The sequence below is a fragment of the Narcine bancroftii genome, chromosome 5, assembly GCF_036971445.1.
Source record: "Narcine bancroftii isolate sNarBan1 chromosome 5, sNarBan1.hap1, whole genome shotgun sequence".
NCBI classification, from domain to species: domain Eukaryota; kingdom Metazoa; phylum Chordata; class Chondrichthyes; order Torpediniformes; family Narcinidae; genus Narcine; species Narcine bancroftii.
Genome location: NC_091473.1, coordinates 117,680,544 through 117,698,467, shown reverse-complemented (window position 1 = coordinate 117,698,467; position 17,924 = coordinate 117,680,544). Strand labels below are relative to the sequence as shown.

The following is a 17,924-nucleotide window of genomic DNA, read 5'->3' as shown; positions in this document are numbered from 1 at the left end:
CCCTAACAGTTTCATGACAATTCCCTTTGATATCATTGACTAATTTTCTATGAGCATCTGGATGTCAAATGCTGTCAGCCATGTCTCACTGCACCTCTGGGGTTCAGATCTTTGCTCCATGTTGTGATCAGGTCTGGAGCCAAGGTGTACTGGTAATACTCCAACTGAGCATCATTGAGTTGGTTACTGGAAAGTTCTACTTAACAGTATTATCAGTGACTCCTTGCCTCACTTTGGTAATTATTGAGGATAGATGGAGGGGGCAGTCATTGGCCAGAATGCATCATCCTGCGAGTAGAACACACCTCAGCTTTTTCCCCACACAGTTGTAAGCAATATATTAGAAGCACTGCAAGTTCTGGAGAACAGCGTTCTAAAATTACAACTGGGAAGTTGTCTGATCCCTCCTGCATTCTTAGCCATGTTGTAATATCATGCGGAGGGATTACTCTACTGCACTCAAAATAAGAAGTTCTTGTCTAGTCTCTGAAAGCATAAGCATAATGTGACAAGAGCTTGTTTTCAAAGGATAACACCATGATAAATAACACTAAAGAAGTAGTTCAAGACAATCAGTGAGAAGTTTGATCAGCATCTATTTGGATGAAGAGGAATGGTGTTCACTGCTACTACATCTTTATGAGCAACGAACATCTAAAGTGGTCCACAGCAGTGACAAGCTACTGTTTTAAAAAATGTGTTTTACCAACTTGGTCTTAGTCTGAATAGAAACGCTATTCTTTTTTATTTAAATTTTAAGCTTAATTTCCCCATTATGGTAATGTTAAAGTTACATGTTCGATGGCTCTTGGACTGTAATCCTAGGAGTTCAGATGAGGAGGGACCTCAGAAGAATTTAGAATGCTGAAAGGTGTGTGTTATATGTAGATTGTGGAGAAACACGTGGCCTCCCTGTATGTCTGGAATACATACTATCTGAAACTTATTCAGAAGTCACATCATCTATCAATCAAGGTTGGACTCCGGCCACCCATTAGTGCACACTTTGCCATTCGCTAAAACAAATTACTCAGGGTCATTATCAGCTAGGCGCCAAGATCAGAACTATATAAAACATCAATGTATTTGCAAAAACCAGAATTTATTAGTTTTTTAAAACAGCAAATTGAAATTTTTATTGGTATTAACTGTAATTCTGTTTCTAGTCATTTTGTTTTATGGGATGCAATGAAAGCTTTTTTGTGAGGCCAAATTATCAGTTATGCTCCTAAAGTAAAGAAGGAGAGAATTAAAGAGATTGAAGACTTAGAGAAAAAGATAACTGCTACTGAAAAAGAATTTCAAAAACATGCTACCGAAACGCAAAAGAATCAGTTAACTAATTTAAAATTTAAATATAATGAATTACAAACATATCGGTTTGAATGTTTAATGAATCGAACTAAGCATAAGTTTTATGAATGGGGTGAGAAAGCTCATAAAGTTTTGTCATGGCAATTAAAAAAAAAACAATTATCTAGGATTGTACCAGCGATTAGAAAGAAATCAGGTATTACTTTTAATCAAAAGGAGATTAATGAGGAATTTTGTAATTTCTATAAACAATTGTATACTTCAGAATGTAAAGATGTAACTGGAGACGCAATAGATTCTTTCTTGAAAAATATTAACTTGCCACAATTGAATCAAGAAGATAGACAAGGGTTAGATAAACCTTTTACAGACGATGAAATAGAAATGGCAATAAGAGATATGCCGAATGGAAAGGCACCTGGTGAAGATGGGTTTTCTATAGAGTTTTATAAAGATTTTTATGCTGATATATCTTCTATTTATAAGGATGTATTACAACAAACATAATACTTTTCAATTACCCGAGTCTTGTTCTAATGCAATAATTACGGTTATACCAAAAAAAGATAAAGACCCTTTACAGGTTTCTTCTTATAGACCAATATCATTGTTAAATGTAGATTATAAAACTGTAGCTAAAATTATGGCTAATAGATTAGCTCAATATCTGCCTAAAATTATACATGGTGATCAAACAGGATTTATAAAAAATAGGTATGCGTCAGATAATATTTTACAGTTAATAACCTTGATAAATAAATCTAAATTTCAGGTGAATTATCCAATAGTGGTTTCATTGGATGCAGAAAAGGCTTTTGATAGAGTGGAATGGAAGTTTCTGTTCAAAGTACTTGAGAAATTTAGTTTTGGTTCTTCATTTATTGGATTGATAAAGGCTTTATATAATAGCCCGAAGGCTAGAATTACTGTTAATGGCCAAATTTCAGAATCTTTTAGTTTGACAAGATCTACTAGACAAGGATGTCTGTTGTCACCTGCTTTATTTGCTATAGTTATTGAACCTTTAGCACAATTAATACGTCAAAATGAAAATGTGAAAGGCATGAGAATTTTGAATGAGGAATACAAGATTAATTTATTTGCTGATGATGTTTTATTATATTTGGTGGATCCGGATACTTCTTTATCTGAAATTCAAGAATGTTTAGAAATTTATGGCCAATTATCTGGTTAAAAAGTAAATTGGCCTAAAAGTGAAATTTTGCCAATTTGTAAAGATGATTATTCAGTGTATAAAAATATTACAAATTTGAAGTGGACTACACAAATTAAATATTTAGGAATTAATGTTAATACAAAATTTCAAGAGTTATACTCAATTAATTATCTTCCTTTAATAAAAAGGATTAAATTAGATTTGATTAGGTGGAGGGATCTACCTTTGGATTTACTACGGAGGATTAATACCATAAAAATGAATATTTTTCCTAGAATACAATATCTGTTTCAATCAATTCCTTATTTAAAAAAAAAATTCTTTAAGGACTTGTATAAAGCGATTAGAGAATTCTTATGGAAGGGAAAATTTCCGAGAGTAGCAATGAGAAAATTGATGTGGGATTTTCAATTTGGAGGTTTAAGATTACCGAATTTTCAGCATTATTACGAAGCAGCTCAATTTAAATTTCTTAGTGCATTAATGAATATGGACGACCCACCTAGTTGGGTAAAGATAGAAATGGCGGTTATTTTAGAAAAATTTCCTCATGAGTTTTTGTTTCGATGGAATAAAAATTTACTACAAACTTATGATGTGCCAATATTGAAAGATTTATTGAATTTATGGACAAGTAAACTTAAAAAATTGGGACTTAAAAATATATATTCTGGAAGATTGCCATTATATAATAATCAACTTGTTCCTTTTACGGTCTCCAATGCCACTTTGAAACAATGGGAAAAGAAGGGAATAAAAAATTTATCTGATTGTTTTTCTGAGGGTTGTTTTTGTTCCTTTGACGAATTACAAAGGAAATATGGTATTAGTGGAAATTCTATATTTGTATATTATCAATTAAGATCTTTTGTAAAACAGTTATGTGGTCGACATATGATTTTATTACCTGAATCTAGTTTTGAAGAATATGTACTTTCAATACCAAAAAAGGGATATATATCTGATTTGTATTGTATTTTACAAGAAATTGATAGTAAAAAAGACTGGGATAAAGATAAGTTGAAATGGGAAAAAGATTTAGGACATAAAACAGCTGAAGAAGCTTGGATGGAAATTTGTCAGAATAGTATTCGGAAATTAATTAACGCTAGACTAGCGATGATTAATTATAATTTTATTCATCAGCTATATTTAACGCCGGAGAAATTAAAAAAATTTGGTCTTAGTAAGTTGGATTCTTGTTTTCGATGTGATCAGACGGCCAATACTTTTTTGCATACTGTTTGGCTTTGTGATCGATTGCAACAGTTTTGGAAAGGTATTCAATCTATTTTTAACAGTTTATATAATATCCATCTTGTATTAGATCCCGATATATTTTTATTAGGGAACATGCAATCATTAATTGATTTAGGTTTAGAGGATTATCAGATTTCCTTTATCTATTTAGCTTTAGTTGTGGCTAAGAAATGTATAGCACTTACTTGGAAAGATAAAAATATACTAACTTTAGGTAAGTGGTATTTGAAGATGAAATTTTGTTTGACTATGGAAAGGATATCTTTTTCAATTCAGGATAAGGTGTCTTTTTATAAGTTAAAGTGGACTCTGTTTGTTAATTATATGCATTTAAGTTTGATTTAAATATTTGTTTAAGCGTGATATTTTAGTATTGATAAAAAATTTTTTTTGTTGTTAGAATTTTTTTAGATTAAGTTTTATCTCTTTTTATGTAAGTGGGTATTTTTTTTATCCATATATAATATGGTTAATTTTATTAACTCTTCACTCTTTATTTTTGGGGGGGAGGGTTGGACTAATTTTAAGTTAGATTACTAATATTGTGTTACAATTAACGGGGGTGGGGTTATTTTGTGTAGTTTTCTGATGTAATATTGTAATCATACCATTTTAATTTTTAAAAATTTTTCTTTAAATGTAATTCTCTATTGTATTCATGTTATAAAATTTTAAATAACGTCTTCAAAAAAAAACATCAATGTATGGCACATTTCTCTATCTGCCTCGTGGTCCAAGGCCTAGACATCGCTCCATGGCAGGTCACTACTGTGGACATCACTGGAAGTGTTGAGGGTTAGGTGTACACTACACTGAAGCTGAGCCATAGTACTGCAAAGATCAGTACTTGCAGAGAGCTGCACCCCCATTGTACAGGATTATGGGGAGAAGACAAAGCAGTGGGGCTGAGTGGGAGAATGGATCAGCTCATGATAAAATGGTACTCAATGGGCCAAATTGGCCAATTTCTCCTTCTGTATCTTACAATCTTATTGACATGATTAATCTTGTTTCTTTCTTCAGTGAACTAGTTTTGCAGATCCAAAATAGGGTTGGAGCCTGGTGACTTTTTAAGAGCTGTCTGTATCTGCTAAATTAAGCTTTTCGCTGTATCTCTGTGCATGTGACAATTATAAGTTAATTGAAGAGGGTTGGCTGCTCCAGCAAGCCTGGTTCAATCCTGACCTCCGTGTGGAGTTTATCTGTTCCATTCGTTCATGCAAGGGTTATCCTTGGATCCTTCAATTACCTCCCACATCGCAAAGACATGTTGGTTGGTAAGTTAGAGGAATACTGTAAATTGCCTTTCTTGACAAGAGAATCATAGCTGATGGCCATGAGAATGAGAATAGATGACAAGGTAATAGGAGGGGAAATGGAATTCTTTGATAGCTAATGAATCTGACACACAAAAATAGCCTCTTTGGCCCATTATGCCAGTGCCAGCCACAGGTTTGATGGGCTGAATGGCTTCCGTCTATATCTTTCTTTCTTTGGCTTGGCTTCGCGGACGAAGATTAAGGACATATTAAAATTGTAATGAATATTCAGATATATTTGTGAGGACTCAAATATTACAGAGCCTCTTTATTGTGTGATCATTTAAAAAAAGTTCTCAACTATCCTTCCCCCCACCGAAGAAAAGTGAGGTATCTATACTAGAAAATTTCAATGGCATTCCTATAAAACTATTTTCCATGTTAGTGGCTTTTAGTGATGGACTTTATCTCCTTCAATCTTGAGTACCAACATAATGAAGTCAGACAAACTGAAAATCCTGCAAACCCTCATTTCTCAAGAAAACAAAGGAGATAAAAATGTGAAAGCAACACTTCATTAAAACATCTCAGCATCCCAAATTTTAAAACCCACCTGTTCTCTTCATAGAACAAAAAAAAAATTTCTGGAGGAACTCAGGAGGACAAGCAATTTCATAGAAGAAAAAGAACGCTTGGTGTTTCAGGTTGGAACACTTCCATCAAGACTGAGAGAGACTGTGTCATGAGGAAGGACTCCCAACAGGAAAAGTTGACCATTTCTTTTCTACCACTGATGTGGCTTGACCTGCTGAGCTCCTCCACTGGGTTCTGTTTTTGCTCCAGATTCAGTGCCCGCAGTCGCTCGCCTGCTTCCTATTTTCTACATGGAATCTGGTTCGCTGCTCAGTGCATCGCATCGTGCTGCTTGAATTTATTTCCAGTATTCTTGTTTCATTTGCATTATGCCCCATCTCTAAATGACTTACACTCAAAACCTGCTCACTAAATGACTTCTTGATTATATCCTTTACAGGACTCACCTTTTTTCTGATGTTTGTAGATTTCCAGCTGACGATGCTGCTGTAGACGGAGTGTGTTGATGATTGCAACAGCTAATCGTAGAGCTTCTTTGGGATAACCATGTGAACGTAGGGCATCCACCCTGGCACAGGCAGTAGGAACATGTTCTACAAGTAGTAAAATAATACAGGAAGTAACTGAGGGATTAGAATTAAGCCAGTTTGTTATTAGGGGGCGGGAGTGATTATTTTAAAAATAAAGTTTTACCTAACCACAGAGGCTGTCCGTGAGTGTTGAAAAGGAGGCTTTCACCCTCTCTCTGGTAAGATGGCGATGCATAAAAATCACTGCTAATAATACGCTGAAGGTGACTATCCTGCCAGTGGAGATCACAAGCCTCCATTGCACGTGTGAAAACAGTCCGTCTCGGTCTGGTTAAAGACTCTATTAAAAGATGCATGGAAAAATGTTGTCAGGATCAATTTATGAGAAGAACAATCAAAAACAACAGAAAGGCCTGGGGATTTACTTGTGTATTAAGTAAAACACGAAAATCTACAGACCCCGTGGTTGAAGTAAAAAACACAATGTGGCAAAGATAAAAAGACATAACTGATGTTTTGGGCTTGAGTTGGTTATGTCTCTTTATAAAGGACCTGCTGAGTTTCTCCAACTTGTTCATTGCTGGTCAGCAAAACTGCACAACTCTTGTCAAAATTTATTCCAGGCCCCTTACTTCACATTCACGTATCTTCTACAAGGATATGCAAAAAGATTAATTTGTTTACCCACCATGACAGAAATGGCAAACCAATTGTTCCTAGCTTTCTCAATTTCACAGAACCAGAAGATTTCATGCATTGTAGAGCAAATTCAGCTGAAGACAGAATCTGATGTACAAGCAATCCTCTCAAAATGTTAATCAAAACGTTGGCGTCTCGAGGCAAGGAAACTGCAGAAGCTGTGGGCTGCTGAAGACCAGCACGAACTGACTGGAGAGGTACCAGGTATCAGAACCAGGATGCGAGGAGGTGCCGAATGCACTGGAGGGTCCCTGACCATGTTGGAGGTTCAGATCTGGAAATCAGGTCGACAATGATTTGGACTGGACTCTGTGTGGCTGCAAAAGCGCTGGAAGTAAATCTACGGACAATCGGTGACTCAGGTGGGGGGAGCAAATCTACAGACACTCAGTGACTCTGAAGGGGGGGGGGGGGGAACGCTCTGTTTTTCTTCTCTCTGACTGTAAGAGGCACTTAGGCAACTCCTGCCGGTGGCGAATCTGCCTGCCTTGCAGAAGGCAAGAAGAAATTTCATGTAATATGACACAGTTTTATTACTAGGATAATATCTTAAATCTCGATCTTGAATTAAGATCATTTTAGTCCAGGAACTTCCAGATACAAGCTACATTATTTAAAAAAAAAGTGTCCTACTGAAACGATTAGTTTCTGAAGTTCTGGGGGAGAGATAAACTCTGACAAGATTCAAAAATTTCAAATCTTACCCCGACATTCCACTTGTATTAATTGACAGGCATCCTTTTTTTACAATGAAGTGCTGTGGACAGGTTTTTGAACTTAGAAAAGCCAGCAGCTAAAGACATGGAACAGTACAACACAGGAATAGGCCTGGCAGCCCGTGTCTCTGTGCTGAACATGATGCACAAATTAAAAACTTGATCAAACATCTTGGCAATTGGAAACCCACAATCTCTATACAGTCCAAATCTTTCCAAAACCCACTTTCCTTGGTCTGTCTTCCCACCATGTGTTTGCCTCCACGTAGATGTCTATAAATGCTCCAATTCTGCTTTCCATTTCAAGCTTTCCATTTCAAGCTTTCCTTCTCTCTTCCATGGCTTTGAGCTGTGCCATGGTATCCTAGGTCACCAGCTGACTGATCTGTTGACAGAACTTCAAACAGTCCAGAACAGGAGCAAGTCCTTTGGTCCACAATGGCCTCACTAAATACAATGCCAAATTAAACTACGCCTCCACTCCCTGCAAATTCATGTCTACTTAAGTGTCTTAAAATCTATCATCGTAATCTGCCAACTTGTTCCTAACACCTCTCACTCTCCGTCAAAAAAAAAATATCCCTTGCACATTTCCTTTCAACTTCCTCCTCTCACCTTTAAAGCATTCTTACTAATATTTGACATTAGCACCCTGGGAAAAAAGATTCTGACTGCCTACCCTATCTGCACCTCTCTTAATTGTATAAACTTCTGTTGAATCTCCCCTCAATCTCTGAGGCGACATAGAAAACAACTCAAATTTGTCCAACATTTCTTTAGTCAGGATCCTGGTCAACCTCTTTTGTATCCTTTCCAAAGTATCCACATTCTTCCAGTAATGGTTTCACTGTCTGACGCAGTGAAGACAAAAATGTCCTGCCATCAATTTTGAGTTTATTGCTTCTCTCTGAGGACGTCATTGAAACGCAGCGCAGTTGGCGTAGCGGTTAGTGCCAGCGATCGGGACTGGGGTTCGAATCCCGCGCTGTCCATAAGGAGTTTGTACACTCTCCCTGTGTCTGCATGGGTTTTCTCCAGAGACTCACGTTTCCTCCCACCGTTCAAAATGTACTGGGGGTGTAGGTTAATGTGTGGTAAATTGGGCAGCATGGATTCATGGGCTGAAATGGCCTGTTACTGTGCTGTATCTAGGTCTAAATTTAAATTTCTCCCAGTCTCAGCCAAGTTAAATGAAAAAAAAACTGTGAAAGGAGAACCTAAGTTAATGTTCAGGTCAATGGTCTGAAATTGTGAAAGCCAATGTGAACTGCTAATTCTGGGTTAGAAGGTGGGTATGGTAGCCAAGGATAAACAGTAATCGTTGATTCTCCTGATTCCTCCCGACCCAGTGAAAATGTTATGTTTGGCAAATAGAGGATTGGTTCATCATGTATTCTTTCATGTTTTGCAATCTGCCAGCACTCACTATTTAAACTCACATATAGAGACTGGCCACCTGATCAACAGATCCCATGCATGGTTTAATGGCTTTCGGAAAAGAATGGAACCAAAATAGTTGTAGAGCCAAGGGGACTGGATGTCATTCCTGATTAGCCCTGTGTTCTTTCATCACTGTGACCTGATTCCAATCTCTGCTCAATTCATAGTCTGCAAGTCCATTTTTCCTCCCTGGCTGTAGGGTCTAATATGAAATAAGATTAGCTATTCTCTGTGTTTCTGGCAAACACGTCAATGACATCTTGATTTGGACATTTTATTCAGATAGGATACAGGAGATTTTTTTAAAAACTCACAACAAACTCTCATATGTATAATTCACCATATTCCTAAGAACTAGTTCTGAATGGAGGGAAAAAAAAACACACAAGTTCATCAGTACTACTTTATTCTGCTATGTAAATCTATTTGTCTTGATCGATTGTTTAAATTGTAAGTAATGATTGCATAAAAGCTGCCTTGGGAAAGTGACTGCACGGAGTGAGGAACAGCTGAGCTGAGGATTATGCTTCCACAGTGAACAGAGAGAAGCTGGAGAGGGTTAACGAGTCAGGCAGCACATCTATGGACAGAAATAGTCAGCCAATGTTTACAGTCAGGGAACCCAAGTGGGAAGGAGCGTGCGCAAGTTTAAAAAGAGGTGGAATTGAGGAGTGGCCAAGAGTTGATAGGACACTGGATAAATGGTGGTGAGTAAGGTGGAGAGACTGACAGAAAGAAACCTCTGGGGGAATGAGATAAAAAGAGGCACCAGGGTTAGTGTAGCATTTAGCGCAAAGCTGTTACAGCGCCAGTGAGCTGGGTTGGAACTCAGTGCTGTCTGTAAAGAGTTTGTGCGTTCTCTCCGTGTCTGCATGGGTTTCCTCTGGGTTCAAAAATGTATGGTGGTTGTTGTTTAATTAGGTGGTATAGGCTCATGGGCCAGAGGGGCTGTTACCGTACTTGTGTCTAAATTTAAAAAAAAGTAGAATGGAAGCAAGATGAAAATGGTAAAACTGGACTGGCGTGAAGGGGGTACCTACACTTAAACCATTGAGTTCTAGGCTACCCAGGAGGAATATCATGTGTTGTTCTTTCAGTTTACGTTTAGCCTCATCTTGGCAATGGATGAGACCAATGACAGACAGGTCTTTGTGGGTATGGTGACGTAGCTGGAAAATGGCCAACAACAGAAAGCCTGCACTCGATGAAGCAGTCACCCAATCTATTTTTGGTATCACCCACACAGTACACAGAATACAGTAGATCCGGTGAGATAAGATGCACATGAAACTCTGTCTCAACTAGAAAATCTGCTTGTGGACTTGGATAGAGGAGAGGGAGAGATGTAGGGACAAGTGGTGCATCCCATATAATTGCAGTGGAAAGTGAAGACCATAGAGTAATAAATGATCCCTGTGAAGAGAGAAAAGTGGTGGGGAGGGGAAGATGTGGCTGATGGCATTGAAGTTGGAAGAAGCATCGAAGAATCATGTTCAGGATGCAGAGGCGGGGTGGGGGGGGGAAGAAATTAAGAACCCAGGGAACTCTATCCTTGTCCTATCCAAGAGGAGGCAGGATGAGAGAAGTGTCCCAAGTGGAGATTCAGTTAACAACTTTATCAGTGACAGTCGGGGGAAAAGCCATTTTTTTTTAAAAGAGGTCATTTTGAATGTTCTGGAAATGGAAGGCCTCACCCTGGGAACAAATGTGGTGGAGGAATTAGGTAAAAAGGTAGCATCCTTACAAGAAACAGGGTGGGAAAATGTGTAATTCAGGTAGCTGGGAGAGTCAATGGATTTGTAATGAATGCCCAGGGATAATTGGTCTCTTGTGATGGAGACAGAAAGGTCCAGAAGGGGAGAGATGCATCAGGGACAGTCTACACAAGTTTAAGGGTGGGTGGAAATTGGCAGTAAAGTTAATTGTTGAATTGCTCATGGGTTTAAGAGACAACGACAGTATAGTCATCGATATAGCAGAGAAAGAACTGGGAAATGGTACCAGAGTAGGATTGGAAAATGGATTGTATTTATGATAATCATTCACGCTGAAATAGTTGCTGTTATTTGATCAATTTAACAGAAAATTTATACAATTGGCAATGAAGCCAAATATTGGTGCTGGAAATAAATAAATAAATGCTCTTATATCACAGATCTTAGCAGATAAGTTATAATCAGCGTCAGACACATTATGCTGGGGGCAAGGACACCTCTTGTCAATGAAACAAAAGGGAAAGGGATGGTGGGGGGGGGGGTGAGGGGAGCAGAGAGAGCCAAACAGCATAAAAAAGGGTTCATTGGAATAAAACGTTTCCATGTACATTTGAAAAAGCTGGAACTGACGCTCGAGGGGACCATGGAATGAAAACCTTCAAGGATTCAGCATCTGGAGCAACTGAAGTGCAATCCAAACAGTTAACTACATGGAAAGATGTGTCAGGGGTTAATTAAAACACACATCACCTTCATTTTCCCAACGATTGTTTCTGGCGGCCTCAAATAAATTGTCGTTTAGTTATAGAGGACCATATTAAAGCTGTGCAGTCTCAAACACTTAATGGTTTCTTCCTGCAGAGATTCCACTTCAGTTATTTACTTCATTCCACTTTACAAAAGAACTGTTTCCTAGTGTTAGGTCTGCTTTGTTCATGAATGAGTGAGACAAACACCAGACTGAGTCGAAATCAGGGTTCTTTGTTCTTTATTACCGGATTGTAACACTTGCAACTAACAATGTTAGTCGGAGAATGCATTCTGCCGTTATCAGCAAAATGATGATTTTTTATACCCTTGGATACGTGCTTAGAACATCATCATATCATTACTTGTCCAATGACTAAAACTGTTGCTATCCTTTCCCTGCTAGCTTCCTGCCTCTCAATCCATCAATGTCTCTCTTATCTTGTAAGTACAAGGATGCATTCACATCTTGTTACAGCCCTGCACAGGGTAACTCCTTACACATTCCCATCTCATGATGTTTTACCTAACAGGAGTACAAGGACACCTCCCCTTCTTGTTACAGCCCTGCACAGGGTAACTCCTTACACATTCCCATCTCATGATGTTTTACCTTACAATAATTAGATAGCCAGCAATAGCAAGATAAAGGGGGGAAAGGGAACAGCGGTGGTTCCACTACTAATTTCTGAGCATTATTTTGGAATCCACATGTAGGAGATACAATTTTTCCAAAGGCTTTTTTCATATTGACATATTTTTAAAATCAGACACACAGTCAAAGAATGCAGATTCCTAAAGCATCATACATTTATTTAGCACTCAATTATGCAATATTTTCTTAATTCTGCATTAATCAACTGGTGACAAAATGTAAAGGCACCAATACAAAGCAGGCAAATTTTCAATGGAAAAAGAGCAATATTTCCATTGTAACCCATCTGTCTACCCCCACCTTCAATGGTCAAAGTTTCCAAAGGTATCCCCACAGTTGCCCCACAAAATTGGAAGAGCTCTGGCAAGATATTAAATTTGTGACAATAACAACTGCACTCAAAAGAACTGAATTTATTCAGATTTTTTTTGGATATCGTGAATTATTACAGTCATTTTAAAAATACATAAAGAACAAATTAATGATATCTTGAACTAAAAATTCTGAGCAAATGTATTTTATTTAATCTCTTCCAAATTATCTAGTTAAATAGACAGGAAGGCTATTTATCACAAACCATAACAAACTTTGTTCTGCCAAACTTTGTTATACCAAATAATTTCACGTGGTTATTTATAATTTTTATTTTCCACCTCAAAGTAAATGGAGAAAAATGCTTCTGCTTATTTCAATAGAGCATCTCTCGGTTTAACATTTGGATGGGCAAGCTGAAATATTTCACCAATAGCAACTTACTTCACATGTTAAAGTTATGCACGAGGCAAGTTTGGAACAGCAGGAAAAATATATACCTTATTTAGAAAACAGCTATTCTTCAAGGTAATTAAAGATAGAAATGCATATTGAAATACAAGTATCAATTACACTAACATGTGCACATTAACTTGTGAGCTAAGTGAGTCCACAGATCAATGCTATTAAGTAATATGCATTACAAAATGAAAACAACGCCAATACTGTGGGGTTAGATGCATATAACACAAATTTGATCTGTGCAGGCAATATGATGGCGATGTTCAAGGAGACGGATTATCAAGTTAACTCTGTGGGATATTTTAACTGCTCACTCCATAGCCAGCAATAATGATTTTTTCCATATAAAAATTATCTGTTGGAATTAGGACTCCTGTCTGAATGAATCCCATCCTTTGTCCATGTAAAATTATATTTTGCCATACAAGTCAACCAGCAGATAGGTCAACCCCTCTTTTTTTGAGGCTCATTTTAATGGTTTTATGGTATATCTGGCGTATAAGTCAACCCCCATTTTTCAGGCTGTTCAGGTCTCCCAGGAACAACCCAAATATCTTTTTTTTTTAAAAAACACCCCAATCGCAAGTAACAAAGCTGTAAATTAAGTAAGTAAAAAATAACCTCGGCCTACTGGGCAAGAGCAGCGATGGCCTAGGGAGCTGGCGTGGCAACGTCATGCTCCTGGTGGGAGCAGGGACCTTGGCCGACCAGCAGGAGCGACGACGGCGACCTCAGGGTCCCAGGTAGGAGTGGTTATGGCGGTGCCCAGCGGTGGGGAGGTGCTTCCAACGTCGACTTATATGTCGAATTGACGTCAATCCGGATTTTTCAGTGAATTTAAGGTCTCAAAAGTGTATCTGGGGTATATGCCGACCCCCATTTTTTGGAGTGATTTTTGAGGGTTTTATGACTCGACTTATATGCCAAAATATACGGTAGGTTAGCACAGAAAATTTTGCTCGTGAGCATGAGAAACAGGAATACTAGGAGGTTATCTGGCCTATCAAGCCTGCTCCACCATTCAACAAGAACATGACTGATCTTCATGCTTTTTCCTCCAAAAAGCAATCTGTGTCTTAAATACATTCAATGAGGAAGCCTTCACTACTTCCTTGAGTAGAGAATTCCACAGATTCACTACTCTCTGGGAGAAACAGTTCCCTCCCAAATCTTGAGCCTATGTCCCCCAGTTCTAGTCTCACCCACGACTTTCTTGATTCTATCTCATCTTATCTATTCCTTTCATAATTTTAGTTTTCTAAATTCCGGTGAGTGCAGTCCCAAGCAACTTAATTTTGCCTCTTAGGTTAACCCCTCATCCCCAGAATCAACCTGTTGAACCTCCTCTGCACCACTTTTAAGGCCAGTATATTCCTCCTCAAGTAAAGAGACCAGAACTGCACATGGTACTCGAGGTGCAGCATCCTTCTTCTTAAATTCAATCTTCTTCACTAGGAAGGCTAACATTCCTGTTACAGGACAATGAACTGATCAGGAGGGCAGAGACATAGCACTGCTTTGAAGGGTTCAACTGCCCTATAATACCAATGAGCTATTAAAAGAGCTGACAGTATTTTATTTTAAAATTCTGGAACTGCGGGGTCTGTTGACTAAGATGGCGATACCTATGCTGATTGGCATCAGTAATGAGGGATTGCAGACTGGGGGAGCAGTGGGCCAGTGCATGGCAGCAAAAACGGGGAGAACACCCCCCCCCCCCATTGATAAGGAAGAGCAGAGGAGATGACCCTACAGGAAGGTGATTGGTGTACAAGCCACAGAGGCTGTGGGCAACTGGAGGTCAGGCGACCCGCACAGGCTGCAGGCTCCTGGAGACTGGCTCATGCAAACCAGGTATTAGAACCTGCATTTGAGAGGGTGCTGAGGGCAAGAAGGGCTCCCGATGGGCCTTGGGATCTGAAGGCTTCCTGATTGTGTTGGAGATTTGGACGTGGAGCTCGGTTTGCCTATGAATAAAACAGGAGTCTGTGTGGCTGCAGAGGCTGCGGGAACACTGGAGGAGAATCCATGGACACTCGGCGACTCTGAAGGGACTTCTTTTTCTACGACTGTAAGGGGTGCTGGGCTACACTATGTCTTCCTTATAGCAGACAGACGGTAATTTTGTGTAATATTACTTGTGCTGTACTTGAATTCCATTTACCTTCTTGATAACCTGTTCACCTTGCAAACCAAAGTTTTGTGATTCATGCACAAATACACCCAAGTTTCTCTGCACAACAGCATGCTGGAATCTTTCACCACTTGTATTATATCCTGATCTACTATTTTCCTTCCAAAGTGGATAATCTCACATTTACCAACATTGTACTCGATCAACCAAACCCTGCTGATTCACTTAACCTATCCATCTCTTTGCAGACTCTCCACATACATCCTGTACAGAATTTGCTTTTCCACTTAATTTAGTGTGATCAACAAACCTAGATACGTTTCAAATGGTCCTCTGCTCCAAATTAGGAATGTGTAATGTACAGTTGCAGGCCCAGAACTAATCTCTGCAGCACTTCACTTACTAACCAGAGGAAAACACATTTATCCTAACTGCCTTCTATTGGTTAATCTATCTTCTATCCAAGTTAATACGTGGCCTCAACTCTGTGCATCCTTACTTCATATAGGTCAGTAGTTCTCAACCTTTTTCTTTCCACTCACCTATCACTTTAAGTAATCCCTATGCCATCGGTGCTCTGTGATTAGTAAGGGATTGCTTAAGGTGGTAGGTGAGTGGGAAGGTTGAGAATCACTGCTCTAGACCCAATTGTTACTGAAATATCTTGCTTGAGAAAAATTGTCATTGGCCCATTTCCTTTGGAGTCATGAAACTGTGCACATAACGAGTCAATTAGATTCAATTAAAACAGTGGGCTTCAACCTTTTTCTTTCCAGCCACATACCACCTTAAGCAATCGCAGAGCACCTATGGCATGGGGAATACTTAAGAATGGTATGCGAGTGGAAAGAAAAAGGTCGAGAACCACTGTTCTAGCCTGATAAGCGATTATGAAAATATGACTTTAAAAGGGAATTAAAAATAACGCTGATTCTCTTGGTATCCAGCCAGCGCTGGCTGGTGGACTGAACTCCGAGTGGAGTGTAGGTGAAACTGTGCCATTGTTAAGGACGGTTTCGCAATCAAGGGAAAGATTGCCCTTGCCAGCGGGTAGAACTTTCAATTATTTGGTTCTGATACACACCCTATCTGAGGAATATTACTTGAACAGTTACTGTCTCTTTCAAATTACAAAATAATCACTAAAACAGACGGAGAACTAATTTATTCTACTGCCTTCGTCATTTCAGTACTTTTGCAGTGGAATTTAACAAAGTAGCTTTAAAGATAGTACGCTGCACTATTTTTCCACAGAACTTTTGCCATTATTTTAATGTCTGCATCTGTTGTAATGATGGTTGTTAAGAATGGTGAGATTAAAGCTTTTTGGAAAGTGTTACAGACATGGCCAACAATACCAACAAGGACAACAATATATTGATATCACGACTATCAGTGGACGACAGGAGCAATAACAAAAAAGCTGGACATTCAGCCAGAGAGATAACAAATACTTTGGTCAAAAAGGTAGGTTTTAAATAGAATTTTTAAAGGACAAAAATGAGACACAGAGACGAGAGACTGCAGATGCTGGAATCTGCAGCTAAAAGAAAAAAAGAACTGCTGGAGCCATATTTATTTGTCAAGCCTTAAGGGAGCAGGGATAAAAGTTCAACCAAGGTAATAGAAAATAACTGTTTGAATGGAAACTTGGGGATGAAGGAAATGGTGGCATCAGAACATTTGATTTATATAGAAAGCTAGAGAAAGGTGGCAAAAACTGAGACAAGGCCAAAACAAAAGATTTATAAGGGTAGGAGTAAACTAGATTAACATAGAACAATGCAGCACAGTATAGGCCCTTCAGCCCTCAATGTTGTGCCAACCCATATATTCCTACCAAAGAAAGCACTAAACCCTTCCTCTTCCTAATTCATAATCCTCTGTTTCACCCATGTTGCTGTCTAAGAATCTCTTAAATGCTTCTAATGTTTCAGGCTCCACCACCATCCATGCATTCCAGGCACCCACAACTCTCTGCGTTAAAAAACTTACTCCTGATGTCTCCCCTAAACTTTCCTCCCTTCACTTTGTAGAGATGCCCCCTGGTGTTTGCTAGTCCTGCTCTGGGCGAAAGATGCTGGCTGTCCACCTTATCAGAATCTTGAACACTTCTATTAAGTCTCCTCTCATCCTTCTTCGATCTAAAGAGAAAAAGTCGCAGTTCTGTTAACTTTGCCTCACAAGACTTATTTTACAATCCAGGCAGCATCCTGTTAAATCTCCTCTGCACCCACTGCATAGCTTCCTCATCCTTCCTATAATGAGGTGACCAGAACTGAACACAATACTTTGTGTGGTCTCACCAGAGATTTGTAGAATTGCAACATGGCCTCTCAACTCTTGAACTCAATCCCCCATTAATGAACCCAAAATTCAATAGGCCTTCTTAACTATCCTATCAACCTGTGTTGCAATCTTGACAGATCTATGGATTTGGACCCCAACGTCCCTCTGTTCTTGCACACTGTTAAGTATTCAACCAGAAACCCTGTACTCAGACTTCTGGTTTGTCCTTCCAAAATGCATCACCTCACACTTATCCAGATTGAACTCTATCTGCCACTGTCCCGTGCAACTTTACAACCTGTCCATACCCTTTTGTAACCTATGACAACCTTCAGCACCATCTTTAACTCCTTCAATCTTCATATCATTCACAAACTTATTGACTCATTCTTCAGCTTCTTTATCCAGGTCATTTATTTTAAAAAAAATTACAAAGAGCAGAGGTCCCAGAACTGATCCCCGTTGAACTCCACTAGTCCCTGACCTCCAGGCAGAATACTTTTCGTCCACTACTACTCTCTGCTTTCTACATGCAAGCCAATTTTTAATCCACACAGCCAAGGTTCCTTGGATCCCATATCTCATGACTTTTTGAATGAATCTCTCATGGAGGACCTTGTC

At 38.8% G+C, this 17,924-nt stretch overlaps 1 protein-coding gene across 1 annotated transcript in view; it reads right to left on the bottom strand.

The window, feature by feature from the left end:
- zswim5 (zinc finger, SWIM-type containing 5) overlaps positions 1 to 17,924 on the bottom strand; it is a 335,357-nt gene that overhangs the window by 23,428 nt on the left and 294,005 nt on the right. The window contains exons 6-7 of the mRNA XM_069938867.1: positions 6,298 to 6,474; positions 6,051 to 6,197 (exon numbers count right to left, since the gene is read on the bottom strand). Of these exons, the coding sequence (XP_069794968.1) occupies positions 6,051 to 6,197; positions 6,298 to 6,474 (324 nt within the window). The remainder of the gene's footprint in view (positions 1 to 6,050; positions 6,198 to 6,297; positions 6,475 to 17,924) is intronic.